We start from the raw sequence: 27,249 nt of genomic DNA, 5'->3' as shown, positions 1-27,249 counted from the left end.
GGCAAAAAGCCCCAAAATGAAATTGATTAGTAGGTTTATTATTATTTAACAAGTTGACTTATGTCAGAAAACAGCTTTGTGGGAAGCATTTATAAAGAAAAGGTCTATTTTTTATTTAGTCATGTATTCACTGTATTAGTAGTCCTTAAAAACCTCATGTGTTCCCAAAAAAGGTCAAGTTGTCAGTTGTTAGAAGGCAGAAAGCTATGAACTGCTCCAGATGCTGGTCCATCAAAAACTGGAATTTAATTAACACAAATGTTTCACTTTTCTGAGAAATTGAATAAAAACGCTGTTTGGCCTAACGATATTGTTTTGGATTGCAGAAGCCGATCTCCTCAGGTCTAAAAGAGGAAAAAAATAAGACTAGCATTGCCAACCTGGAAATGTATAAAAGAATGAAGTCTTGTTTGAGCCGCTGAAAAAATACAAACAAATTAAGAAAGAGCGGACAGTGAGACATCTGGTTTTTGATTGGTGTGTGTGTGTGTGTGTGTGTGTGTGTGTGTGTGTGTGTGTGTGTGTGTGTGTGTGTGTGTGCGCGTGTGTGTGTGCGTGTGCGTGTGTGTGTGTGAGTGGGGTGAGGATCCCAGGTTATCCCATCTCCTTGTTACATAAAAATTAGTGAGGTCTTTAATCTGCTTTTTGTAGAGCATCTCTAGATAGCATTTGTTATGAATTGGTGCTATAATGATTGATTGCTTGCTTGCTTGATTGATTAATTGATTGATTGATTGATTGATTGATTGATTGATTGATTGATTGATTGATTGATTGATTGATTGATTGATTGATTGATTGATGACGTTTATATCATGTGACCTATGAAAGAAAGGGGGGATCTTAATGTATGTACTGAGGCTACTTCATAAAATTACATGTAGCCTAAGCCTCTGTTGCTTCATCCACCAACTTGGATATGAATGTATAGATTACAAAAGGACTCCTGCTGGGTCCTTTTTACATCAGTTCTTGCCTTTTTATATTTTCGATCTCTAAATAACTGAAACCGGAAACACTCAGTTGTGCAGCCAGTGGAGGTTGAGGATTGGCTGAGTGCTTTGTTCCACTTGCCCTGAATGGCCAGTCCCCTATAGTGATAATGGACCATTCCTGCAGCGTGAACACCCACATGCACACTCATGTATTCACATTAACAGTGAGGAGGAATGATTCATCATTTCATCATCAGGATCTGTTTTAGCATCCCATCCAGTGCTGCAGTCTGTGAAGGTAGGACAGAGCTTTGAAGTTTAAACAGGAGGGATAACTCTGGTAGAGCTGAACAATACATCTGTCAGAATCTATTTAACTTTAACTTTAACTAATACATTTAGCTCACATCAGGAGAATTAATACAGTGAGAGAAAGAAGAGGGGATACATTGAGAATAGTTATGCTATTGTTAACTTGGTTATTATCAAAACAAGAAAATGAAGAGCTGTCAGAGTATAGATCAGAGTTTATCAAAGAATAAAGAGAAAGATTGTAATTATTCAACTATAATCCAATTAAGACTAGATAGCTTTTTTCTTCTTTCAATACCTTTTCCCCTATCCTTTAACTTATTTATTTTCTGTATGTATTCTTATATGTTTCAAAATGCAAAAATGCAATTTGACAACATGTGTGGTTGTTTTTGTTTGTTTCTTTATATCACCTATCTGTAAGAGGGACCGAGCAGATACAGCTACTGTAATTTTACCATGATCGCGATCGACAGGTAGATCGCTGACTGATTCTCAGTCGATCACGAGATGTTTTGTCAATATAAAATACAATTGTAAAATAGAAAAGTGATTTCAATTTCATCTCATTGCACTGTTTCCCACACACGATACCTGTGTTGGGAGCCCAAGTATACTTCCGACCTGTGTGTATTTAATTTTTCATTTATTCATGAAATTGCTGCGTGCATGAGAGAGCGAGCGAGAGAGCGAGCGGGGGAGCGAGAGAGAGAGAGCGCGCCCAAGAGAGAGTGCAGGCATGCGCAATGACGTGCAGGTAAAACCGGGGGGGTACATGTTTTACCAAAAAGTCATATATAGAAACTATGCTACGAGTATTAAGCGCATTTGATGAAGCTGCAGCTACTTTTCTCTGCTCCTCTCTGCTGTCATGACTGTGAGCATCGCGGGGCACGAGACACACCAACATACAGCACACACACACACACACACACACACACACACACACACACACACACACACACACACACACACACACACACACACACACACACACACACACACACACACACACACACACACACACTGCTGTCAATGATCCTCCGTCTTCTCAGGCGGGTGTGAGTGGTGCAGAGCTGCAGATGTTCTGGTGCTAATCGTTCAAATTAGGGTTAAAGCTTCAGTAAAGAGAGAATCAGACAGACTTACAATCGGATCAACAGTCAGAACCACAAACAAGCTAACACACAAGAAAAGAGACGGACAGAAAACCACATCACAGATCTTTTTCAGGATTTGTTCATTGGTCCAAGCAGAAGTTATGCTGGTTCCAACAGTATCGATCACCTGTCATTTCGTTCAGTTTCTCAGTGATGCAAACCGGTCTCTGCTGCATGTGCCAGAATAAGCTTCAGTACATCGCTTGAAAGCTTCTTGAAAGTAATCAATCACACACGTGCAGATGAAACAACTGTTGGATAAATTGTGATGACATGTTCTATATACCATTACGATGACTTTGTTAATGTTTTGTAAGGACACACTCTCTGGCTTCTCACTGGGGTTGGTGAATGAATCACCTAAGTGCAGAGTCAGGTGTGTTTGTAGCTGATTGGCCTTGATTAAATCCAGGTGTGGGGAGTTTATATAAACTCTGTGCTGACTCATTATCTCACCTTCAGAGGTAGTGAGAGGGTCTTGTTGTGTTGTCTGTGTGTTCATAAACACAAACAAATAACTTTCTGTATATTTATATCTATTGCTAAAATAACTTGGGGTATATTCAAGATTGTTTTCTGGGATTTTTAGCCTTTGTCAGAACACTTGGTGTCTACAGTTGCCCCCGAGTGTTATGTTTGAGCCATGTGCAATTTAAAAGTAGTACCTATTCATTATTTAGACAACACAATGTGTAAAAGAAATTGGTCTCAGATTTTTACCAGAAATTGTTCTTAACATTAAACATTTAAATAATGTATTCAATTAAGGACTACGATTAATAAGGGATATGAGTCTCTAAACAGCATTATTTTCTCTTTGGATTCATTTTCTTTTTACTTTTCAGCTCTGTGACTCTGAAACACCAACACCTGAGAAACATGGCGAACAACAGATCAAATGGTAATATATCAGTTTTCATACAAGCCTATCTCCTTCTTAGTTTTTTTATTTATCTGAACAAATTGGAAAGATGTGTGCCAATTTTTGATGTATGACAAAGCCAAGTCTTCTGGGGAACATTTATTCCGGGGTGCTGGAAGTCTGCTCTAACAGAAGAGACATTGCAGATAAAGGAAACAATGCTACAGTCGGCATAATACTTAACAGGATTACTGAGGCACCATGGGAGTTTGTCCATCAAGTCATCGTGTGTGTCTCAGGTTGCAGGGAAGGGGGTAATGGGTTTTCCGATTAGAAATGAAATCAGAGATAGTCTGCAGCCCATTATGAAGCAGTCAGGATGAGAGTCAGCACCTTTAAGTTTGAGGCCATGATTCGCTGCCTGATGTTAAAGGATTCCTCCCACTTGGTCGGCAGCGAGTGGCAACCTCCGGTGTTACAAAATGAAGCCAATGCTGAAGTCCTGTAGTTTGTCGAGGGTCTGCTTGAGGCTGGCTCCAAGAGCCCTAGAAGTCACATACAGCACCCAATTCAAAAATTCACGTTTTTACAGTAATAATTAACAAGTTTACAGCCTGGTTAAAATTAAATAAAATTAGTCTGATTCGTTTTTGTGCTCATGGGCACACACTTTTTTTGTCTTTTTTGGGGGCATTTATTACCGTTACTGGACAGGACAGCTGAAGAGAGACAGGAAATGTTAGGAGGAGAGAGTGGGGGACGACATGCAGCAAAGGGCCGAGGTCAGACTTGAGCCCAGCAGGGGTGTGGCCAGAGGGAGCCACCCCAAAATCCAAATCTATGATTGACTATTTGGCTAACCAGAGGTGGGAAGATAAAATAAACTATTCTGGATATTTTAAACAGGCATACTTTGCTCTTTCCATAAACATTTGCAATTGCATGAAATTTTCTAAGTAGTTTAAATTGTGAATTTGCACATACATCTTTGTTTTTGAGATCCTAAAGAATCTTGTTAAGAAGACTTGTATTTTCCAAGATAACATATCATTAGTTGAGATAGAAAGGGTAAAAAAAAAAAAGTAATTAATCTGCATGTGTGTCCTCAAACTCCATGCCCCTTTTTTGAAAGATCCCAGCGGTCATATGGTCGTCTGAAATAAAGTTCTGTTTTGTTGTTGTTGTTTTGTCTGCAGGTTCAGATGAGTGGAGGATTGTTTTGATTGGGAAGACTGGGGCAGGGAAGAGTTCAGCAGGAAACGTCATCTTGGGCAGAAATGCTTTTGATTCGGAATTTTCTGCAACTTCTGTGACATCGATATGCAAGAAAGAAAGAGCAGTGGTTGAAGGCCGACAGGTTGCTGTCATTGACACGCCAGGTCTGTTTGACACCACTTTATCCCAAGAAGAAGTGATGAAGAAAGTCACAAAATGCATCAATATGTCTGCCCCTGGCCCTCATGCCTTCCTAGTGATTGTTCAGCTTGGCAGGTTCACAAAGGAGGAGAGAGAAACGGTAAAAATGATTCAATCCACCTTTGGCAAAGATGCAGCTGATTACACGATGATATTGTTCACTTACGGAGACAAGCTAAAGAAAAAAACCATTGAAGAGTTTATTGAAGAAAGCAAAGACCTGCAAGACATCATTAAGAAATGTAATGACCGTTATCATGTCTTCAACAACGAGAAGGACGACCCGTCACAAGTCAGTCAGCTGCTGGATAAGATACATGAGATGATCTTGGCTAACGGAGGGTCAAACTACACCACAGAGATGTACCGGAAAGCGGAGGAAGAGTTAGAGAAGGAGAAACAACGACTCCTGAAAGAGTCGGAGCCTCAAATGAACAAAGAGCTGGAGGAGCTGAGGGCCAAGTATTCTGGGGAGATGCTGGAGCTGCAAAAAGAAATTATGATGTTGAAATTTCAGGCTGAAGCTAGACATCAGGCTGAACAAAGGGCTCCTTTTAATATGTCTTTACCGGTTATGCCCTGTGTAATCAGTTAATGAGGATAGGATTACTGGTCAGAGCAGACCAAAAGCAACAGCTAGGTAAAAATCAACTAAATATATTATCCAAAAATTTATGAAACATGTGATTTATTTCATAAACCTACACTAATATGCAGGATTATAATAAAACTGGCACAAGTAACTATAACGCTTACGTATATTATGTATGCTTGAATCCATGAATTAATGGTTGCTAAATGTTTAAACATGCACACAGTTAAGAATTAAGAACATTCATGAACACATTAACTATCAGCTCATTGTTGAATATTTTGATGTATTGTATGTCGTATGTATTGTATGTGTTGCTAGGTTAATAACATGAAAGGAAATCAAATAGCACAAAACTAAGTTTGAAAAACATGTTTTGTGCATTATATGCTTAAATATATATTCTTGAAAAAGAATATAATACATGTAAACCGCTTTAAACAGACAATTAAAATGTCAGTAATTCAACAAATCTGCACATTTTAGTACAATCTGTAATCAGGTTTGTGACATATAAATTTGATTGAAAGAATTAGGCTCAAAAAGAGGCTCTAAAAGATTTGCATTGATAATTAGTAGATCTATTGAATTAACCTAATGCAAGGTTGAAGGATGAATTTGCGTGATTAAAAAAAAGATAAATTATTAGTGTTTATTGGCATGGCAAAATGTACACAGAATACACAAATACCCACACATAATAATACAAATGAATGTTTTAAATGTAGATTTATAAACTGCCCATTGTTTATAAAAAAAGGTGTATTAATAATGCATGTGCACAAGTTATATTGGAGAGAAACCTTCCATAAAATTGATGTTCAACATTCATTATGGAAAAAATGCACATTTATAAATTATGTGTAGGTTTATGTACCCGGCTTTCAGAATAAGAGTATGTTTAAGTGATTAATTAAGGGAAAAGTGTTATTACTACTCAGGCTAATTGAATCTGTTGCTGTTGCAATCTTGTTGCCATGGTGATGGAAGGCTGTGAAGGTCAGCAGTCCCGAGGCTGATGGAGATCATCACAAACATAATGCTAATACTATGGAAACAGTTTGAATATTCCAATGCTTTTTTATATTATCAGATCCTCATAAGTACAGCCTGTGACTGAGCAGCTCCTGAGGGTTTTCCATGTTAAAAAGAACACCCGTAATCCCTTGCTGGAGGTGCAGAGTGAAGCCTAAAGGGAGGACATAGAGTTAAAAGGAAATAATATTCTTCAGCATGTATCGTTATCAGGTAATTTTATACGAGTTTTCAGTCATCTGCCGAGAATTCTCATCCTCCTCTCTTTTCTTTCAACACTGATCAGCTCTGTGTTAATCCTCTCTGTCCATCTTGAGGATCAAGTTTCCCCTAAGAGCTCATTAAAGTTCATCAAATGGGAGACATTGACGTCAACTATTGGGAAGCAGCTGCAGTTTGAAACAGGTATCAGCCTCAGATGTCTTAAAAGCCCCTGTGAGGAATTTTCAAATGGTTATGAAACAAACTGAAATTGAGATTTAATTGTCAATATAACCTATAAAAGCACAGAAAACTGATCACTTCTAAAGAAGTTATGTTTAATGCCTGTAACAGCTGCTGCGGGTAATGTGTCAGACACACAGACAATGTGTTGGGCAGCAGTAGCTCAGTCTGTAGGGACTTGGGTTGGGTCACCGGTTCAAGTCCGGAAATTGGTCTGGTAGCTGGAGAGGTGCCAGACCACTTCCTGAGCACTACCGAGGTGCCCTTGAGCAAGGCATCGAACCCCAAAACTGCTCTGGAGCGCTCGCTGTGGGCAGCCCCCTCACTCTGACACCTCTCCATTAATGCATGTCCATAGGATCCTGTTTGTGTGCATGTGTGTATAGCATGTTCATTAGACAGAGTGGAAAACCGAATCTCCCCACACAGGATTAATAAATTATTAATTATTATTATTATTTACAAGGGAGACCCGGCAAGACAGGCAGCAGTAAAAACACAAAGTTATAGACAGAGACACAAATACAGACACAGTACAATTTACAAAACACTACATTTTGCATTAAAATAGAACCATATGAGTCAAAAACTGAGAGTCAGCAATTCAAGCAGTTCAGCTAAAAACATCGGCATCCAATAGAATCTGCTTCCATGTCTTTCATTTTAGATTTCAAAACATTTAAGGACACCAGCGCCTTGAGTTTTAAGTCATTCTGAAACAGATTCCAGCCCCAAAAGCCCCTTTCCCAATTTTTGTTCGAGCCTTTGGGACAGAGAGTGTAAAGAGATCCTGAGAACGCAAGGAATACTCCAGTACTTTTCTGCATGATAAAAACACATAGATAGTGAGGAAGCAGACCAAGAATTGCCTTATATATAAAGGTGTACCAGTGTAAGAGCCAACGGGTCACCAGAGCAGGCCTTCCAAACTGAGAGCCTATAACTGAAGCCTAACGTGAAACCATACTGAGTTCAATTAAAGCGCTGTCAATGTTATACCACAGTTTCTTTAGTAACTGTCTGCAAAAAGAAACAGAGCAATGTGTCATAGTTTGAAAAACCTTACAAACTGCAGGAGAAAACAATCAGTACCATCAGACAGAGCCATGCGCTGACACAAAGAAATGTTACGAAAAACATTAGAAATCAGAATGTCTTGTGTGCATGCCTTGTGTTGTCTTCAGATATTAAATGTGTACTTACAAGCTCTATATTGTCACTGTGCCTCAGTATCCTTTCTTCTCCTTTAACTACTTGATATTTTCAACTTGTTGATGGAATCAGGTCAGAACATCTTTAAACAAACAAAAAGGCCGTATAGAGCTTAGTTTAGATTAATCTGAGTGTTTGCATTCTGTCTTCTTTTGCTCTCCACACAAACTGCTTCCCTGCTTACAGCCAAAGCCCTTTGATACACCAGTACAAAATGAATCACACAATAATGTAAGAGGTTTCTATGTAAAGTGTCCATCAGAAGTAATTAATCCCATTCACATACATTCATATGCTGCAGATAAAGCAGAGGGAGCAACTTGATGTTATGTGTCTTGCCCAATGAGCTGGGGATTGAACCCCTGACCTTCTGGTTGAGAGACGACAGCCTCTATGAACTGAGCCACAGCCAGCCCTTCCTGAAATGGGTTATTTAAGAACAAGGAATGGAGTAACTGACAAATAACATGAAAGATATAATAATATTACACCCAAAATAAGAAAACCGTATAAGTCCATACTGTTTGGAGTCCTGATTCAGATTTTGTTTTAAAGTTTAATAATATAAACCTGTGTTTTATCATTTGAAGATCAATTGTACAATACTGTGAATTGATTGTTTTCAGCTTATTTAAGATACAAAAAGGAAAATTATTTTCTCACTAACTCAATAGAATTTTTCTTAAAATACCATTATTAAATACCACTTTATTTTAAACTAAAGTTTGAGAGGTTGAATTACCAGATTCCACGATGACTTTTGTAGATAAACCAACATTTTTATAAATACTTTGGTTATGGATTTTATTCTGGCAGCCAGATACATTTTCTAAAAGCAACCTTAAAAATATACCACAAAACAAGTTTTTTTAATGTATGTCACTGTGACCCCCCTTCTCAGAGAAAATCAACTCAAACCCCCCCATTAGTTTGGTAATCACTCACTGTTTGTCTAAAATCAACTGGGGGATAACCGAGTTGTTTTGTTATTTTGTCAGTGTGTCCATAAATAGTTTACTGACTCCTCTGTTAGTAGTCGATAGTGTACCCACATGCCCACACAGATATCATTAGATAACTTTGTCACTGAAGAAAAAAAAGATGATCAGGCAAGCTGTAGCTTCTTTTTTCTTCCTGGGAGTTATCAACATTTTTTGGATGGACATTGGAGATAATGATATCCTCCAAAAGTGAAAGTCATATTATAATAGTCTATGTTTGAGGCAAGTTTGTTCACATGGGAGTGTCTATTGACTCCTGTGACTGTTTTAAAAACACCCTAATCCTATTCAGGACCGGTGTGTCAGCGCTACAGCCTTGACAGCTGACACACTACAGTAGATAACTTCCTGTCAATCTTTTGATACCTGAACATCACCCAAATCAATCAATGCACAGAGATGTCAATGGAAATATATAAATGTTTATTCATATTTTGTTTTCAACCATATGACCTGTCCAGGGTGGTCCTTTCAGATTGATATAGCTCCAGACATAAACATCATGGATCACATTCCCCTTCATCAGAGGTCTTTAAGACAAAACATTCAGTAGATGTGCAGGTGTGTGTGACGTCACAGCCAAGCAGGTGTGTCTACAAAGAGAATCTATAGAACATGAGAGATGATGCATGGTTGCAGCCCTTTAGCCCAGTATTTATACGTAAAGAGTGAGAATAAGAAATATTGTTTTTTATTTCCAAACAGATAGTTTAGTTCAGATTTGTTCAAAGTTTTAGTTTTCCTGTTCTCACTCAGACCGTGTCATCCCAAACACCTGAGAGGACTCAAGTTCTCCAGATCAACCAATCACAATCAAGAACACAGTGCAAGTTTTGGCACCTGAAAGACTTTTAAGATGTTGTAGATTAATTTCTTAAATCTTGCATTTCATTGTTTTTGTCCTCTACGATATGACATTTTATGATTGGGTCTTATTACATGTTCCTGTCGTCCTTTCTGAGGAATTTCCTTCTAAATGTATCTAAGGGAAAAAGGTTGTTCTGGAGGGCCTGCTCAGACAGTCACAAAGCTTCTAGTCATCCTTGTCTACCATCTGTTGGCTAACAGCAGACTGTCTTTTAGCTTAGCATCAGGCTTATTTTGGGAAAAATGACTGTGGTAAGTGATCAAATATTCCCGATCAAATATTCCCCGACCTCATGTGGTGTCTTTTTCTTTTTTTTATAATAACCCAATTGTCCCAACTGGGGTAGTAGAGGTTGTGGGGTCCCAGACCTGCAGCTCCCAGTTAAATCTGCAAACACATTCTGTTTTTAAAAAAAAAAGCTTTTTAAAGCCCTGATTGAGCCAAAAAACTGATGGAGAGTTTCTGTGATCACTGAAAGATGATCTCTCCTCTCTGCAGGTTGAGTCACACAGAAACTATCAAACAGAAACAGAAATTGTGTCTTTGCATGAAAGAAATGATGACAAGCAGGCATTTTCTGACATGAGTCTTACTGTTTTGCAAATTATTTGATCGGCTGTTCCTTTTTAAGAAAACCTTCACAGAGTCACAGAAAGTGAAACAGAAAGTGAATAAACACATTCAATTAAGAATTATTTTTTTCATAGAATAATAATTTCTCTTTAGCAAGAGACAGAAAAGCCTTGACAGGCTGTCAAAAAACAAGCAAGTCAGTCTTTGTTTCCTGTAAAAATGAACGTGTACACGTTAGCCCCAAAAAAAGTGACCAGCATCGGTGATCCAGAGTCAGAGAGCCAATGATTCAGAATCAGCTGTCCAGTCTCATTGGTTAACAGATCCTGAATCAGTGATCCAGTCCAAGAGATCCAGTTGAAACGATCAAGACACACTGTCATTGAGTCAGTATCAGTGATCCATTTGCCCAGAATTGGCAATCCAGTCCCTGCAATTTTGCATCAGCGATTCATTAAAGGTGATCCAGTAGATCCAGCGTCAATGATCAGTCTCGGTGATATCATGATCCAATATCAGCAATCCAGTGATCCAGTTATGAGCTATCAAACTGCTTTTTGTGTAAAATGTCCCTTCTAGTGTGATGTCATTATGTCATTTTCACTGTGAATTTTTTAATCACTGTAAATTAATTCTTACAGCTCTGGTTCTGCAACATTAACTTTCTTGATTCATTTATGTAAGAGGGTTTGATGTTTGGATGAAACATGAGGACTTTTGTGAGTGCATTAGATAAGCAAATGTTAAATTTCTGCTTGAATTGTCTGATTAATCGATGACAAAATTGCTAAATTATCTTTGAATACACGTATCAATCGTTTTGGCCAATCTGTAAAGCTCTTAAGAAAATAATCATCAATGTAATCAGTGATTAATGGTAATTTCTTTATATTTTAAGCTAAAATCAATGAAGTGAATAAAACTGTTTGAAATATCTTTCAAACAGAGACAAAACAACAATCTTTTAAAGCATCTTTGCTTCCTGTGTCTCATCTTCTCAAAAACTCCCTGCAATCTGATTGGTTCAAAGGTTTCAGGCTGTACAAAAACTCAAGAGTCTCCTGACATGCCCCTTAAGTCTGACCCAGATAAAGTATCTCACTGTGCCATCACACAAACCAACTCAGCGGGCATTTGTTGAACCTCCTCTTCCCGATAGAGGAAGACTTCCTCCAGCTCATTGCTGTGGGTCAGCCTGTCGAACAAGCTCACCTGAGACTCCGGGTTAAGATTAAAAACCTAATCTTTCCCAGTGCCTGATGGGTATTTTTCCCTCTGAAAGGGTTACCAGTGGTGGTTCTTGGAGAGGTAGGCAATCAGGGCCACAGCCACTCCCACATAGATACCTGTCCCGATGGTGATTGCCAGCACAGCCAGGAAGAGAGCCCGCCTCGAACTGGAGCTGGCGTGATGAAAATCTCCTTTAGACACTGCCTTGTTGGTCTAAGAGGGGAAGAAATGGAGAAAACGGGAAAGGAAAGGGGAGGACAAGGGAAAAAAGAGAAGAAAATGAGCAGCCTGGAAAATGAAAGAAGAATCAGTTAGCAGTACTGTGAGGTACTGATTCTGCTTTAAAGCTCCAAAGGCAAATCAGAAGAATCAAGAAATGCCATTTTATCTCAAGAACTCCAATAAATGAGTTCCTATTGAATCACTCAACCAAATGATCAGTGTTTACGTACATAGGACCAAATCATAGCAAAAGTTATCTCAGGACAATTTACTTAAAAGCAGGTCTATACCAACGACCTAGAAACATTTTTATTAACAGAGACCCAACATCCAACAATGAGCAGTAACTGTAAGGAGAACCTTAAAGGGATACTTCACCCATTTGCATTAAACTTTGTATCATTAGAAACCTGGTAGTATTTTTGAATGGTTGCGCATCCCGCCCTCATTTTACCCTGAGACGGGAAATCTTTGTATGTTTTAGTCTGACAAGCAGCCTCCGATGACGCAAAAATCGTCATTTTGCGTCATCGGAGGCTGTTGTGGTTAGCGGGGACGATATTGCTAATTCCTCATATTTTCGACCACTGAAGCTACAGACCAATCACAGATCAGTGGGTGGGACCTCACTCCCAGAAACAAATCTTAACGTCCGCCATATTGCTTGGTAGCTGTGCTAACAGGCTCTATGGAGAAAGCTGATAAGAACCAACAGTGGCGAAAAAAATTATGTTTCAACTTCAAACTGATATGGATGAAGGGGATTTTGAAGGTCCTGTGCTTGAATCGGATGTTCGTGGCTATCTCTACGAGCCGCAATATAGCGGCGAGGTGGCAGCTGCCTCCTGCCTGTCGGCGGCGGTGAGGACGAGGAGCCGGAGCCGGCTCGAGCTGGGGCGGACTGGTGGTGTTGGTGCTCTCACTGTTTGCCTATGGACACAGACATAGAGTCTGTTTTCTGCCAGGAATTTCCAAGATGCCAATTCCTTCAGGAAGAAATCTCGGAATCAGTTGAGGAAACGGCCGTATGTGTAATGTCTGTAAATAGAGGACCTTAGTGGGAGTGGCCTGCTGTGCTGTGCATTCTGGGATTTGGTGTCTTTCATCCACATGAGCCAAAAAGACACTTTCTGCCTTTTCTCGGTCAAGAAGGCACCAACTTCAAAATGTATTTCACATTTCTACTACATATATGACCCAATGTCAATACAGATTCATGTTTCAAAGGGTGAAGTATCCCTTTAACAGTCAGACTGTCGCACAGAACCAGACTGGTTGGTGCAAGATGCATGCTGGGACACTTTCCTGCACTGTTCCACTGTTTCATGTACCTCCATTATCAGCACTCAGCTAATCATTTTAATTTTAATACCAAACAATACCAAACAGACTCAATTCATAATCAGTTTATGGAGGCTTTACAAAGTTCACAGACAGATAAACAACATTAGAATACACAAGATTATAAGGGATGGAAGAACATCAGTCCCCCTGCTCTGGGATCAGATTTAGATCACGCTAATATGATCAAGAGGCAAAGCATCCAGTTTAGTTTTAGTTTTTGAATTACCAGATGCTTAGATTACTTTTGTAGATAAACCTAAGATTCTACACATCAAGACTCCTGATAGAGCCATTTTTGTATAACTTAAGTGTAGGCCTATGTAAAGATGACCAGATGCTTTATTGTTAATGGACGATGTGAAAATAAACCCGTTGATTGCGCAGATGTTTGTGGACTGAGTCATTGCCCCTCAGTGGGTTTCTTCTTGCTACTGCAGAGCTTCTTATTGTGCAGTGATGGATTCCAGTGTGGGAAGTGTCGCCACTGGCAACCAGCCCTGTATCTTTCTGAACTGTAGGTGTGAGGTGCCATGGAAACAGCAATACATGCAGTACTACCACACAACAATAAAACAATGTTACTAAAATTTCGCTCAGCCTCATGTTTGATGCTCATTACTACATTTAAAGATAAACAAAAAATATTCTCCAGACTTCATACTTCAAACAACAACACCCTTTTTTTTTTTTTAGCAGTTGCGATAATAAAAACACTAATGTTAGCTTATTTTGATTGGCAAAATCAAGTCACTACAACTCCCATTAGTATTTGTCTCAGTAGGGAGCCAATATGCTGTGACCGACTTGTGATGTTCCAACTCATTGTAATGTAAGAAGAAGCTGTTAAAAAAGGTTTAACTGAGATTTCTTTTATAACTTGGTTTTGCTCTGTTGAAGAGGGATCTCTGAGGGATGTGCAAAAAGTCCACCAAACAATTCAACGTCGTCATCCTCACTACTAATCGGAATTTCTAGGCAGTTAGAATAATTGATATTATAAATGTAGTTCCACAATGCCAGCTTAAAGTTGTAAATGGTTAATGTGGCACAACCAGTAAAGTTACCTAAGGTCATGTTTTGTTTCTGTCCAGTTATTTCTGTATTATTGTCATTTCCTGTTTTATTTTGTTCCTTGTCTCTGTCTTTCAGATCCTGCTCCTCATGTTTTCCTGATTTGTGCCTCCCTGCCCTGATTGTGCGCACCTGTGTCTCCTTATCCCCCGATTGTCTGTGTATAACGTCCCTGTGTTTCCTCCTTCATGTTGCCAGTGAATAGTGTGTTCCTTTGCCTAGTTCCAGCCTTTTTCTTCCAGTGAGCCTACCAGTGTTTTTTGACAATAGTCTGCTTTCTCGTGTTTGTGTTTTGCCTGCCGATTTTGGATCTGTTTGCTCCTCTTTATGCTTACCTGTGTTCCGACATGGACTGGTTATTAAAATCTGCTTACCTACTGAACTCTGCTTTGTGTGAGCCTGCATTTTGGGTCCTTTTATCTGTCTGGTTCTGTGCAAATTGACTTGGATGGTGTTTTTTTTTTATGTAGTGCTTTTACACTGTATGTCTCATTTAGGAACTGGCACCATATTCCCACACTGATGCCAGAGGCTACATAAACACACTGCCCAACAATATTATTCCATTCACACGCATTCACACATTGTTGGTGACAGTAGCAGCAGGGTTTGGGGTTCTTGCCCATGGACACTCTGATGTGTGGTTACTGGAGCTGGGGATCAAACCCCAAATCTTCAAGTTGAGAAATGGCAGTCTCTAACGCTGAGCCGTAGCTCAAGTGTCAGAGCTGTGATGCAACCACCTGCAATTAGCTGGGGCTAGTAGCGCCGGTGAATTGGCCTGCTTTCTCTCCATTACTGCCTGGATGTAAACGAGGACAGTGGATGGATGGCGTCTGATGAAAGTGCAGGTAAACTTGTAGATAACCACTCAACAAGAGATAAGCGTAACTACATTCAGCGTAGGCATGTGGATGTCAACATGCATGGAGGACTGAAGGCTGGTGGTGCTAGAACTGCTTATGTTAACTACACTCAGCAAACCTTTTTACATCATTAACGGGATCCACATCGCAAAGTTCTACACAGTTCAGCAGCATTTAACAAAGCTGTCAGTTTTGTTCCTGAAGAACATGATGAAAATAACAATTTAGTTGGCTACATGAAATAAGGGTTTGGACAGTGATTAGCTGTGTTAAATAAATTGTGTTAAATTCTGACTAGGTGACTAGTCTGTATTTAAATTTCTGTTTAATTAATGTCACCAGGATCATCCCTTGGACTCTCAGAGAATTTCTAAATGAGTGCGAGTGTTTACAAGCTGAATTGATTTTTGAACATGATTAATAAGCTAGCTGGCAGGAAACAGCTCTCTGGAAACACTGCTTCACTTCCAGTAAGATTTAATTACACTTTCAGAACAATCAGACGTCCAATCACTGACGTCAGTCAACCAGAGCAGCAGTGCGGGGCCACTTCTGATTGGTCCAGATGAAGACAATGAGGCGCTCCCACAGTATCTGCTGCATTATGAAAAACGTCCTTGTAGGTCTGAGCAGAATGTGTGGAGCCAGAGAGTTATGTAAAGAGGTGTGTGTGTGTGTGTGTGTGTGTGTGTGTGTGTGTGTGTGTGTGTGTGTGTGTGTGTGTGTGTGTGTGTGTGTGTGTGTGTGTGTGTGTGTGTGTGTGTGTGTGTGTGTGTGTGTGTGTGTGTGTGTGTGTGTGTGTGTTTTGGGGCTACACTCTAAAGCATCCATTCAGATTATCCACACCAGCTTAACAACAAACAGATTGTTTGTTTCAGTCTGCCACCAGAACAGTTTGCTGTCAGGACACATGAGTTCAGAGAGTAAATCGGCCTGACAGACAAAAAAAAATACAGAAATGTACCCTGACAGTAAAAAATTCTGCGAGTGTCAGAAATGCATAAATAACAGACACACTGCTGTCCACTTCACTTTCCCCTTTACACCCTGAGCAACAGCTCATTACAGACCTCCACAAAAATGTTCTACGTTAACTTACCTTAAATTAAAGTGTTCTGAAAGTCATTTACCAAACCAGTGAATTATTTTCAGTGTAAAGGATCCTGCCAGTATAGTATCATGACAAGTCAATGCTTGACAGTATTGTGCCAAAACAGTGAAGTTTCTTGTGTGTACAGTCATAGTAAATTGCCCTTACATTAAAGTCTTTTTAGTGTAAAGGGTCCTGAAAGTAAAAGTTCTGGACGGTTAAGAATCCATTCAACAGACTACTACCTCTATAAGACCTAATCAGTGAAAAAGACCATCACCAATAAGATAGATTTTTTTAAATAACCTGAAATCGACACTACAGGGTTAGTGGTGGGGCAGCAGCAGCAGTCAGTCTGTAGGGACTTGGGGAAAAGTCTGTTAAAGTCCCTGCATGGACCAAAATATGGAAATGGATTGTGGAGAGGTGCTTGGTCGCTTGCCAAGTACTGCCAATGTTCCTTTGAGCAAGGCACCGAATATATTTATCTTATATATATATAGAGATTTTTTTAATGAACTGAGTGCAGATATCAGAGTAATAGTGAATCATCCTGAGGTATTTTGAGCATAAAGTATCTTCTCAGTGTATTGAAAAATATCTTGATAGTTATGTTTCCGGACAGTTAAGTGTCCAACAGTTATGTGTCGCTACAGAAACGTTTTGGGATTTTTTCATACAGATTTTTAAAAACTTTTTTGTGCCTTTTATATCAAAGGACAGAAGCTAGAGTAAGACATTGGAGAGATAGAGAATGATATGCAGGACATAACCTCTAGGTCACCAGAGCCCCAAAAGGTTCCCTCCCCTGCAAGTTAAAAGTCTCAATAGTAATTGATTTTGAAGAAGCCTATCTTGACAGGTATGTGTCGAGTAGTTGACAGATATTTAAGTGAAGTTAATCCTGAAGAACATTTCAGGGTTAAACTAGTAGTTTCCCTGAGAAGTTCCCAATGAAAAATTCTGACACGCAAGCATCTGTCAAGTAAAGTGCCTTGACAGAAATGGATCTTGCCAGTAAATTGCCCAGACAGTAATTCATCCTGACAGTAAATCCTACTTACAGTAAAACAAAGATAGAATATTACCCTGAAAGTCAAGTGTTATGAGTGTTATGTGTCCTTAAAGTAAGATACAATAACAGTAGAGTTAATTACTACACACTGAGGTGTCCTGATAGTAAACATTACAAGTGACTGAGAGAATATCTTGTTTCTGCAATACTGCCGGGCTTTTATTGTAACATAAACATCAATTAGTCTTTTTAATTTTTGAATGATACTGTACTTTATTCTTTTCCCTCTTTAAAGACCGGACGGGGGGAACGATTTCCTGTTTGGGCTCAACTGTTCATCTCACATGACTCAACGCTTCTATTTTTTTTTTTTTTTTTTTTTTTAACACCCCCCTCCCCCTCCTCCCTTTTCTTGCTGCTGCAGAGCTTCGTATTGTGCAGTGATGGATTCCAGTGTGGGATGTGTTGCCACTGACAACCAGCCCTGTCTCTTTTTGAACTGTAGGTGTGAGGTGCCATGGAAACCGCAACACATGCAGTAGATCAGCCAACACTCTTTTTTTAGCATTTCAATTTTCCATACTATAAAGACCATACAAAGACAGACTCAAACACAGAGACGGCAGACAGACGGAGTGTCCTCATCGGGCTGACTGCAGATCAGTGGCCTGTGGCACCAGGTATGTGTAAGTTTGTGTTCAAGGTCCACATTAAACCCTATGTTGAATCTTGTTACGTCGTTGTTTGGTTTCACCTCAGGGCCGTAAGGTTCATCTTACTGTAACTAGTAGAGCGTAATGTCCAAACTAAACAAAGTTTTGACACAGACATGATGACTAACTTCATGTGAACAATCAGGCATTGGTTCTTGATGTACTGTTTTGCCTCTTGAGCATACTTTTCTCTAAAGAGACTTAATGCTGAAAATAACTTCAGTTAATCCAGAACACAGATATCAAGTGGTGAGATAGTCAACTAAACATGAGGTCTTTTACAGTTTTTCCCCCATTTCATACACACAAAAATGTAACTATGCACACAATTCTTGAAGCTCATGTATCACCAACGTGACTCCAAACTGCTAAACTTTAAGCAGAGTGGTCTCACTAAAATAGCATTCTAAATCACAACTGTGCAAGTGTCTGAACACAAATTGCATTATTTAGCACACTCGGTTCACTTAGAAAAACTGGCCTTCAAAATGCATTGTTTTTTGTCAGTTCAGCTAAACACTTTTTATCACAGAAATTAGTAAATATTTATTTTGTTAACTTTTCTGTATTCATGATCTTTTATTTTTTTAAACTGTTTCTAATTGTGCCTTCTAGTGTTGCAGTCAGAAGCATATGATAGCTGCGTGTATCATTTTGTTTCAGTTAACTAGTTTCACTTTGTTTGAGAAATTGAGCCACAGTTTCTGGAAATGTGTTTCAACATGTACATGTATATGGAGTACTTCTCTTATTACTGCAGAGAATGCACTGCTGACGCCAAACAGTCGGTAAAACCACTGACTCTTCTTCATCCTCCAAGTTTTCCATCCTTTTAAAATGAAGGACTTTACATCTAGTAGGGGCTAGGTGTAATATGCACTTATGCATGAACTATCTCAGCCATTGCAACACCTTGAATGTAAATAGTGCATTAACTCCATCCTGAATTAGAAATTACATCCAAACTATGGCTACCTTTTAACTTAAGCCTGCAACCCAGTGCAGTTATATAAGGAGTGTTGTGTCAGTGTGTGTAGGAGCAGCTTCGTAATAATGTTCCACAAACTGAAAGAAAGGAAGAAGAAACTGCAGCAAGAGAGCAGATCATCTGCAGTCTGAACACAAACCACACATTTACATCTGCATACACACTACATCAGAAACACACAATAAATCATCTGTTTCACAAAACTTCATCAGCTGACACACACACACGCTATGAGCTTTTAAAGAAGTGCCACAAACACTTCTTCACTTTATAAACATTGCATCAGCTGACAGGCACACATCATCTGTTAAACAAACTACACCAGCTAATACCTGCACTATGTCATCTGTTAAACACACTACAACATCACATCAGTGGCAACACACTATAACAGCTGTACCGTAAACTACTTCTGTATTATAGTATTTCACTATGCAAAAACACAGTTCCTGAAACGAGGGCCCTGATTCTCAAAACTCCACAGAAAAACCAACAACATATGCACAAAATGTAAAACATCTTACATCTCTTGCAAAAGCAAGCACTACACACAGAATTACATTAACCTCTAAAAGTGATGCTTTTTCGCAAAACTTTCAACACAAACATAAGAAATGCACCTGACTGTGTATGTGACTGCTAAATGCAAAGGGGAAACAAAATCTCTGTATTCTCAATGCTGAACTGAAGGTGACATATCTGTTCTCTTAATCATCTTCCTCTTTTCTTATCTTCCTCTTTCTCTTCTCTTGCTCCTTTTCCTCATCCTCCTCATTCTTGAACACATCAATCTGAGTCCTAATGACGGTGGTCAAGCTTGAATTACTGTGTGATCTAATTGGTTAAGATAAGATAACATAGTCCTTTATTGATCCCCAGTGGGGGAATTCAAGTGCTACAGCAGTAAAAGATAACAAGAAGAACATGCATATGAGTATGAATACATTTGGAATATATAGGAATAAAAATAAAAATAAAGATACTATGTATTCACAACTATTATAAGCAGGATGTCTGTCTATGATTAAGAAGACAGACTAGGACCCACTGCTGTTGTACAGTCTGATGGCAGTAGGCACAAAGGAGCGCCTGAAGTGCTCAGTTTTGCACCTGGGGGGATGAGACGATGGCTGAAGGAACTTCCCATCTGCCACAGCTCATCATGGAGAGGGTGAGAGGAGTTGTCCAGTATGGCTGTGATTTTGTCCCTCATCCCCCTCTCAGCCACCATCTCCAAACTGTCCAATACCAGGCCAACAAGGTGTTACAGGTGTCCTCACATGTACATTCTGTGTTCAGGTGGTAGATAATTGAGCGTGACAGTGTTTCAGTTGCAGTGTTTAACAAGGTCCAATATGTAAAATAACTACTGAATTGAATCATAAAATGACCTTACTATATCATCAGACATTTAGGAAGCCTGTATGTTCTCCTTCTAATCTTTAATTCTGATGTGGAATGGTTTGTTTTTGTTTTGACCAGAGAAGGTAGGAGAAGGAGAAGGCGATTTGAAACCACCCCCACACACGGCAGTTTTGAACGGCAGGCAAATGTCAAACCAACAGGTGTTGCAGTGATGGAAACGTGCAAGCAACCGGGTTCAAATATAACTGATTCTACTCGACCTAAAAAGTTCTACAGTTACTACAGTTTGATCAGTAGTACCATCTTAATGATAATACTGTTATAGTAATAATACAATTATATCACTATTGCCAGTAGTTTTGTCACTGCTGCTTCAACATTCTCATGATTTCTGGTGCTGATACTTTTGCTGCAACTGGGCATCTACAAAGCTTTTACTGGTTGTAGTTTTGCTCCAGGAAGTCGGGAAATTTAATTGCTGATTGGCTTTTGCAACACCGAGTCCATCAGATGCAGCCATGCAGACAATTGTCTTTAAATTACCATTGTTGAGAGCCAGGATGTCATTACAGCAGATACAGCAGATTCTACATGTTTTACGTAGAATCTGTAAATAGAGATTGTACTGGGACTGTTGCTAATGCTTCGACTATCACTACTACAATTAGACGCTACAATGTCAAAGTAGTTACTCAGCTGTTTCTTCCAGTGAAATTCTTGCAATTGACTCCAAAATCCAAGTATTTCTGAACACACCAGCTTTACCACACTTTTTTTCATGCAGGTATCAAAACTCTTCACCTCTGTTAATTAAGAGAGATTAGTACCAGTTGTAATACCAATACCACTGAGCCAAGATAAACTCAGTACAAGTCAGTCAAACTATTTCTAATGAACTCTTTGGAGCTCTGCCCGGCCAGCATGGTTTTACAGCTCAGGTGAGTGGGAGTGTCCTTACCTCATGCGACAGGTAGAAGGCAGCAATGCCGAGCGGCCAGAAGCAGCAAAGCATGGAGAAGACACTGAGGCCCAGGTGATCTCTAGGAGGCATCAACAGGAAGGCATCCTCACTCTCTGATTCACTGGAGTAATCACTCTGATAAAACACACAGACAGGTTAGTTAACAAACTCATCGTCTGTCCAGTGAAAGAACTGTGACTTCCTCTGCAGATGGATGTATGGTGTGAATTTATGGGGCTACAGCTAACCAGGCTTTTATTTCACAATAAGAAAAGATTCCAATCTCATATGACACAGATAAGCTTGTATGAGGCTTTCTTGCACAGTGTACCATTAAGTGAACTTGTTGTCATGACACAGTCTGCCTGCACCTTTAAATACTCCTCAGACTCCTCCTTCAAGACAAACATTATGTGCAGACAGATGTGCTTCTTTTAATCAACACGTAACCATTTTTACTCTAAACGGCGCTCTCTAAGCCAGCTGGTAAGCTTTTGTTTTAAAACTGACAATGAATATTTTAATGTTACAAAAAGATTTGACATGTGCTGTGATAAACTATAACTAGTATGGAAGTGCAAGCAGGTCTGGACACTCTTGCAGTAATCTCCCTCTCTCTCTCTCTGGTATTAGAGGGACAGAGTAGATTAAAGATGGACTTTACCGAGACAAATTCACAGCATTTCTAGCTAATCTTCTCTAAAGCGATTGGCTGTTAGACGGCCAAATGTGTCGTTCAGAGAGCCGCAGCTCGCTAATCTCATTCTGCTGGAAACTCAATAACTCACAACCGGACGGATGGAGGGATGTCAGGGAGCTCAATTAGATGGATTATTAAATATGCTTCCTATGAAACAGGGTCAAATTCCTAACAGACAAAACACGGTAACAGACAATACACATAAGATCTTCACAAAACTAAATATAATGAAAACTAGTCAACATAATAAAGACCAATAGCCTGGGGTGTTTTTAAGGTTGATTGAGCTAAACTAGCAGTGCTTCCCGTCTTTAAGCTAAGCTCAGATAAAAGGAAGGACCTTCCCAACGTGTTAAAAATGTTCCCTAAAATAGCTTAAGCCATTGGTTTAAGAAGTCTGTTTTTCATAACAAGGTAAAATATGATATCCAGTTAGCTCACATGCCAAGCTAGCAGACAGTTAGCTTCTCATTCCTGAACCAAGATGCCAGTCAAGTTATGCCAACATGAGGAATGACGTAGCTAGAATGAGCAAAACCTGAAACCTCAGGGTTTGATCACAACAGGACTAGTGGTCTCTAAAGGACTAGCAGCCTATCACATGCATCTTCGCACCTGCAGACGGCGCTCTATTAGCCAGCTGGTATACATTTTATTGAGTATTTAAAAATCACTGAGTCCCCCAGGCTTTTTTATTTTCAGATGATAAAACACTGATGATTTGAACCTGCTGACCTCAAGCTCCTGAAACTCGTCGTCGTCATCAATGTCATACGAGAGCGTATGAATCTTTGCGTCCTCTCCAGAATAGTCCATAAACCTCCCGTCAGCAAACAGCAGCGCCTCCTTTGTGGAGGAGGCAGCAGCAGCATCTGAGAAGGAAGCATCAGGGCTCAGACCTTCAATGAAGGTAGTCTCACAGCAGTCGCCTCCCCCTGCCTCTCCCCACGCCCGCAGAACGCTCTCTGGGCACAGGAGGAGGCTTGGGGCCGGCCTGTAGTGAGGGTCGGAAAACACCTGTTGGGGGAGGAGAGCACTGGGGTTCAGGAGCTGAGGCGGACCTCCTCCCATCCTGTTCCTCTCCTGCTGAGGAGGTGTATTCACCACATGACGCTGATATTGAGGAGCTGAGTACACCAATAGCAACGCCTCCCGAGGCTCCCCCCCAAGCCTATGGGTGTCTATGAGGCCATTTTGTGTGCAGGGGTCTCCACTGTCCCCTACTCCAGCTCCTCCTTCCCTGCCTCCTCCTCCTCCTCCTTCTACTCTTGGGGCTGCCCTCCCAAGTCTGGAAGAGGACTCAGCTATCTGTCTTTGGCTATCCTCCTCTCCACCCTCCATCCTTCTTTGGAGCTCTGCTGGGTGCTCCTTGTCCTCCTCCTCCACAGAGGCTCTATCAGGGGGGGTCAGAGGTCAGGGGTCAGGCATTGCATGCTGAACCCTCCTGAAAAAAAAATAAACAAAAAACAGTGAAATTGAAAAACTGAGAGAAGATGCAACAGCTCCTCACATGTGTGCCCAGATGTAAAACACAGGACGTGCTCCCATTGGCTGCATATATAATGGACAGCAAAAGAGCGGCATAAGGTGAAGCCAAAAAATTGTGTGCCCACCCCTTTATGTAACGTCTTGATTGACAGCTCTGTTGACACATGCAGCTTCTGCAGCGTTCTTTACCAAATTAGCAGAGGAAAGGAGGAACAGTAAGTATAGGTATAGTGCAATATTCCTTCTGTCATGCCATAGCTTCAAATCACGTCACCAGTGCAAGATGTCAGAGCCTGTCACTGGTATTTAGGCCTCATTTTTAATACAACAGAACGAGATGGAGAAATGTTGTTCATATTGATAGTGACCCCTGCCAATCCAGACAGCTCCTCTCTTATTCATGTACTATGTAGACGTAAAGTGTCAGCTTTAATGTGACTGACAGTTACAGACATGTATCAATACACCAATGTTTCTTGGACATCTGACAGCAGTTTGAAGTCAGCGCTCTTACACACTAACCTGAGGACCTGGCACCAAGAGAGACAATCCAAGAAGAACACTGAACAGACCTTCTAAATCAACATGTTTGTTTATAAAAACATTGTGAGAGTTAGGTTATTTTATTCACCAGATGGTTTCTTTTCAGCAGTGATTCTCAGATACAGAGCATCATTAATTGACATAAAACGCACACACACACTTACAAACATTTACATGAAATGTGGTGGAAAACATAACAGGTGTGTATATGTGTCATATGTGTAATATGTATAATTCACATGCTGAGCAGCATCCTGGATTCAATTAAGCGCTTCAATGAACATTGCGTGTGTGTGTGTGTGTGTGTGTGTGTGTGTGTGTGTGTGTGTGTGTGTGTGTGTGTGTGTGTGTGTGTGTGTATCATAAAATAATAGAAATAGAGTTAACAGGGAGAAGCTTAAACTAAAGGCAAAGTTTTTGATTACAAAGGTAGCTTGATGTCGATGTTTTCTTGCGGACTTTTCATGAAAAAAACAACGTTTTTTCTATGGAGGGTTCATAAAAACGCTGAAATAACTAGTGATGTTTTTTATTACTGCATGGTATAGACCTCTGTGGAGAACTGTCCTAAAACTGATGAGGTCACTTCATAAAATAGTCCCTTAAAGTCCTGGACAGGAAATACCATCACTATGATAAACTTGTTTAATATACAACCTTAAGCTTTGTCAAATCAGTAGAGTATTCAGATGATAGTTTAGTGCACACAGTAATCCATAATGCTGCTCCTCCACTGTCCAGACATGTGTTCAGCTCTGTTCACAGTAAATCAGCGTAACTCTAAACCCTCTATATGTTGTTCAATCTTAGCATGATCTGCTAATATGATATAATTGTTCTCGTCAATCAGACAACCTGCTGATTAAACACATTTTCTGTTGTAAGGATGAAAAATGATTTATTGCGATCATTGATGAAAAACATTATGTGACACATTAGTGACCCCTTTTGGAGAATTAAAAGTAGTACTTTGATGTTTGAATTATTTTTTTGTCATTTAGTTTTTCAATTAGGGTTCATTTATTATAGTTAGTTTGTAAGCTCCGCGTGTGTCCCAGTTTGTTAGTCTATTTTTAATTACATGTAGGTTCTATTATTCTGCATTTGATTCAGTCACCTGCTCAAACACGTTGGATGGCAATTCACAGAGAAATCTGGTTCAGAACATGTTTTTCATTTGTGGGAATAAATGTTTTTCTGGATTGTCCTTTATAAAAAAAACATGCATTACATGTTCAAATGTTATAAACTCAGTACACATGTGACATCATCATCAGCCTCACTGATCAATCTGTTTTCACAGCACTGATTATTGATTATCTGTTATCTGCCTATAGCTGGAGCTGAGGCATTGGTGTTTTTAAATAAAAAAAACAAAGTGCATTCTCTGACAGCTACGCAGCAACCACACAATTACTCCTTGTACAGGAGTATTTTCACATAGAGGTGTTAGTACTGGTACCAAAGAAAAGGAGTACTGAGTACTTCTTCCATAAATGCTGCAGTGACTCCATGTTTACGATCTCGTAGTACTATTTAAAGAAGCAGTAACACGGAGTAACCTTGAGCGCTTCCAAACCTTGTCACTCATTATGATATATTCATGACTACATGGGTTACAGTATCACACTGTGTGGTGTTTCCAAAGATTGTTCTCTATAATCTTCTGATAGCCTATAATCAGTTAGACCTGTGATTAAGGTCGTGTGCAGCTGTAACTGATCAACACCTTAGTTTGCTGTTTATTCATAGAAATGTAAATGATGCAACAACGTTTCCTCTGTTTGTATGTTAAAGGTCTTTATCGACCTTCAGTTCAATCAGAAAAATCCATGCACATCAATAATGATGGCTAAGACCCCAGGAAATACCCCCAACACACACGCGACTGCATACAAATGCATGCACACAAACACAAGTGCGCACGCGCATTTACGGACGAACACACACACACACACACACACACACACACACACACACGCACACGGTTACAGACATGTAAGTATGTGGTAAAATCTCACTAAGCAATAAACCTGAATACCGACAGTGTCAGCGGCTGGGACGTCATCGCCATGATGCCAAACATGTCGTTACGGGAAGACGAAAACATAGATAGGCAAAAAAAAAAAAAGGCACACATAGCCTACTCACCTCCCAAGGTGAGACACGAGACCCTGCTCCAATCTATCCATCCGACCATGCAATCAATCCATCCAGGTTTCACAACGACCCCTCCTCTGTCCGCCAGCCTCCCCCCCCCGCTGTGTGCACTCTGAGAGCCCAAAGAGTGCCGGTGTGCTCTGTGAGAGAGGGAGCAGGGAGTGCAGTGTGGCAGGTGTCCGTCTGGAAGGGGAGTAAGAGTCCTGCAGAGAAGAGGTGAAGCGGAGGAAGGAGGAGGAGGAGAGAGAGAGAGAGAGAGAGGGAGTAGGAGGAGAGAGAGAGAGAATAAAAAGAGAGAGAGCTTCAGCTGCTCTAAGTTAGCCTACTGACTGACTGAGTGTTTATATACGGAGGAAGAGACGTGCGCGGAATACATGAGTACAGAGGAAGGGAGAAGTGTGTGTGTGTGTGTGTGTGTGTGTGTGTGTGTGTGTGTGTGTGTGTGTGTTGTAGCGCACGTTTTCATGTTGGATAGCAGAAGAATTTTTCCTTCCATGGTCCTAAAGCCCCTCAGAACTCATCTTCACTTAGCGGCAACATTAAAATAATGTAATCAATGCATTTGTGCAAAATTTGTAAAATAAAAAATGAAACGTAATAAAATAAAAATAAAAACTGCAGTTCCTCGAGTGTCCACTTGAGGCTTAGTCCGACAGCTAAAAATCCCCATTAGACCCCATGGTGACCATAAACTTACAATTAAAATGTTTCGAGCCTGGTACAACAATGGTTTTGGTCTGTGTTGTTCATTTGTCTATTCACGACATCTGCACAGGGTAGGAATTTTACACAGCCTCTACTTGGTGTTTAATTTTATTGAGCTACAAAGAGACGGGTCCTGCTTGTTGTCTTTACCATTTAAGACACTCAGGAGCTGAACTTTACCTCTCAGCTGCGTTTTAGCTTGCTGAGAGACGTTTTCATTCAAACATTTGAAAGATTAAATTACTGTGTGGTTTATGACACTATGTTGCTGTTAAAGAAACTTAAAACTCTCTCTACCCCCCTCACTAGTGCAAAAAGCTGCAAAAGTTAATAGATGCATACAATTAACAAGTTGCTGTTTTATGTGTATGAAGAGGC

General features: G+C 40.0%; 2 protein-coding genes across 2 annotated transcripts; one reads left to right on the top strand and one right to left on the bottom strand.

The window, feature by feature from the left end:
- Positions 1-1,127: 1,127 nt before the first annotated feature.
- On the top strand, positions 1,128-7,964 carry LOC109976851 (GTPase IMAP family member 7-like). The gene is made up of 3 exons (XM_020626835.3): positions 1,128-1,233; positions 3,253-3,308; positions 4,466-7,964. The coding sequence occupies exons 2-3, from the start codon at positions 3,287-3,289 to the stop codon at positions 5,278-5,280; spliced, it is 837 nt and encodes a 278-aa protein (XP_020482491.1). The 5' UTR covers positions 1,128-1,233; positions 3,253-3,286; the 3' UTR covers positions 5,281-7,964.
- A 1,407-nt stretch (positions 7,965-9,371) lies between these two features.
- LOC109977077 (synapse differentiation-inducing gene protein 1) lies at positions 9,372-26,608 on the bottom strand. The gene is made up of 4 exons (XM_020626960.3): positions 26,158-26,608; positions 22,711-23,419; positions 21,273-21,410; positions 9,372-11,853 (listed from the first exon to the last, which is right to left on the bottom strand). Exons 2-4 carry the CDS (start codon positions 23,314-23,316, stop codon positions 11,695-11,697), a joined length of 903 nt encoding a protein of 300 aa, XP_020482616.1. The 5' UTR covers positions 23,317-23,419; positions 26,158-26,608; the 3' UTR covers positions 9,372-11,694.
- Positions 26,609-27,249: the final 641 nt, after the last annotated feature.

Source organism: Labrus bergylta, chromosome 10 (assembly GCF_963930695.1).
Source record: "Labrus bergylta chromosome 10, fLabBer1.1, whole genome shotgun sequence".
Classification (NCBI taxonomy): Eukaryota; Metazoa; Chordata; class Actinopteri; order Labriformes; family Labridae; genus Labrus; species Labrus bergylta.
The sequence above is the reverse complement of the archived record's forward strand: the minus strand, read 5'-3'. Positions and strand labels throughout refer to the sequence as shown.

Excerpts from the sequence above, each read along its gene's own strand:
- LOC109976851 (XM_020626835.3), top strand. The coding sequence starts at position 3,287 with ATGGCGAACAACAGATCAAATG. Across the intron at positions 3,309-4,465 it reads GGCGAACAACAGATCAAATG|GTTCAGATGAGTGGAGGATT; the intron begins GTAATATATCAG and ends TTTTGTCTGCAG.
- LOC109977077 (XM_020626960.3), bottom strand. The coding sequence starts at position 23,316 with ATGGAGGGTGGAGAGGAGGATAGCCAAAGACAGATAGCTGAGTCCTCT. Across the intron at positions 21,411-22,710 it reads ACGAGTTTCAGGAGCTTGAG|AGTGATTACTCCAGTGAATC; the intron begins GTCAGCAGGTTC and ends GTGTTTTATCAG. Across the intron at positions 11,854-21,272 it reads CCTTCTACCTGTCGCATGAG|ACCAACAAGGCAGTGTCTAA; the intron begins GTAAGGACACTC and ends TTCCCCTCTTAG.